General features: G+C 69.1%; 1 protein-coding gene across 1 annotated transcript in view; it reads right to left on the reverse strand.

The window, feature by feature from the left end:
- The window catches only part of Cacna1h (calcium channel, voltage-dependent, T type, alpha 1H subunit), a 27,316-nt gene that overhangs the window by 22,637 nt on the left and 3,509 nt on the right, over positions 1–1,170 (reverse strand). Inside the window, exons 6-8 of the mRNA XM_013011276.1 lie at positions 716–1,031; positions 495–587; positions 4–196 (exon numbers count right to left, since the gene is read on the reverse strand). Coding sequence (XP_012866730.1) covers positions 4–196; positions 495–587; positions 716–1,031 — 602 coding nt within the window. The remainder of the gene's footprint in view (positions 1–3; positions 197–494; positions 588–715; positions 1,032–1,170) is intronic.

A 1,170-nucleotide genomic window follows, 5' to 3' on the forward strand; every position in this document is an offset into this window, starting at 1 on the left:
TGCGGAAGACGTGGCCCACGTACTTGAGCAGCTCCTCGTAGCAGCTGCCCGGCTCCGAGAAGCTGGCCAGCGTGCTGTCGTTGGACAGGTAGCGGGCGCGCTGCTCCCGCATCAGCTGGTTCTCCCGCTGCTTCGTCTCCGAGAACTGCGTGGCGATCACCACCAGGCACAGGTTGATCATGAAGAAGGAGCCCACCTGCAGGGCGACCGCGGGTGACCCCGGGCCTGGGAGCGGCCACGTCTGTGGAGCGCCCCCCCACCGCGGGGCCACCCACGTGGCCATCCCTCCTCGGGTCTGTCCCCACACGGCCATCCGCGACAGCTACGTGGTCCTTCCGCGGATGCCGCGCAGCCCACGGCCGGTTTTCTCCGTAGCCGCCCTCCCCGAACGGGGTCCTGGGTCAGTGCTGTGCCAGGGGCCATGCACTCCAGGGCTGGGCCGAAGGTCAGGCACACTGTGGGCTGGGCCGGGGGACGCCGCCCCCCCCACTCACGATGATGAGCAGGATGAAGTAGATGAAGTTGTAGAAGGAGTGGGCGTCCATGACGTAGTACATGATGTCCACCCAGCCCTCCAGCGTGATCACCTGGGGAGGGAAGCGCCCGGACACCGTGGCGGGGTGACCGGCACCACACCCTCCCGCGTGGGCGTGTCTCGGGGATCCCCGCCTCACACGCCCCGGCGCCCCCTGCCCCCCCACCCTGCGGTGCCCACCTGGAAGATGGCGATCCAGGCGTAGCCGATGTTGTCGAAGTTGATGGCGCCGTTGTGGGGGTTGAAGTCCCCCGAGCGGCACACGTTGTAGTACTGGTTCCAGTTGATGCAGGCGTTGCGGGCGGCGCCCCCGGCCTCGGCCTGCGGCTGCCCGTACGCCTCCCAGCCCAGCGTGCACGGCACGCGCAGCTCGCGGCGCCCGGGGATGTGTGAGCACTTCTGCATACCGTTGTCCCGGTGCGAGGAGCAGATGAACGGGTTCTCCTCCCCCTCCTCCGTCTGGTAATACGGCCGCAGGAACGTCAGGTTGTTGTTCCTGGATGGGGGGGGAGGCGGGGCCACGGTCGGGGGACGTGGGGCCTGTGCCCCTGTGGCGGAGCTCCACCTTCTGCCCCCCACACCCCCTCCACGGCCAGGGAGCCGCTGGACCTGCCCCGCCTTCTTCCCATGGCCAG

The sequence above is a fragment of the Dipodomys ordii genome, unplaced genomic scaffold (genome assembly GCF_000151885.1).
Source record: "Dipodomys ordii isolate 6190 unplaced genomic scaffold, Dord_2.0 Scaffold14, whole genome shotgun sequence".
Classification (NCBI taxonomy): Eukaryota; Metazoa; Chordata; class Mammalia; order Rodentia; family Heteromyidae; genus Dipodomys; species Dipodomys ordii.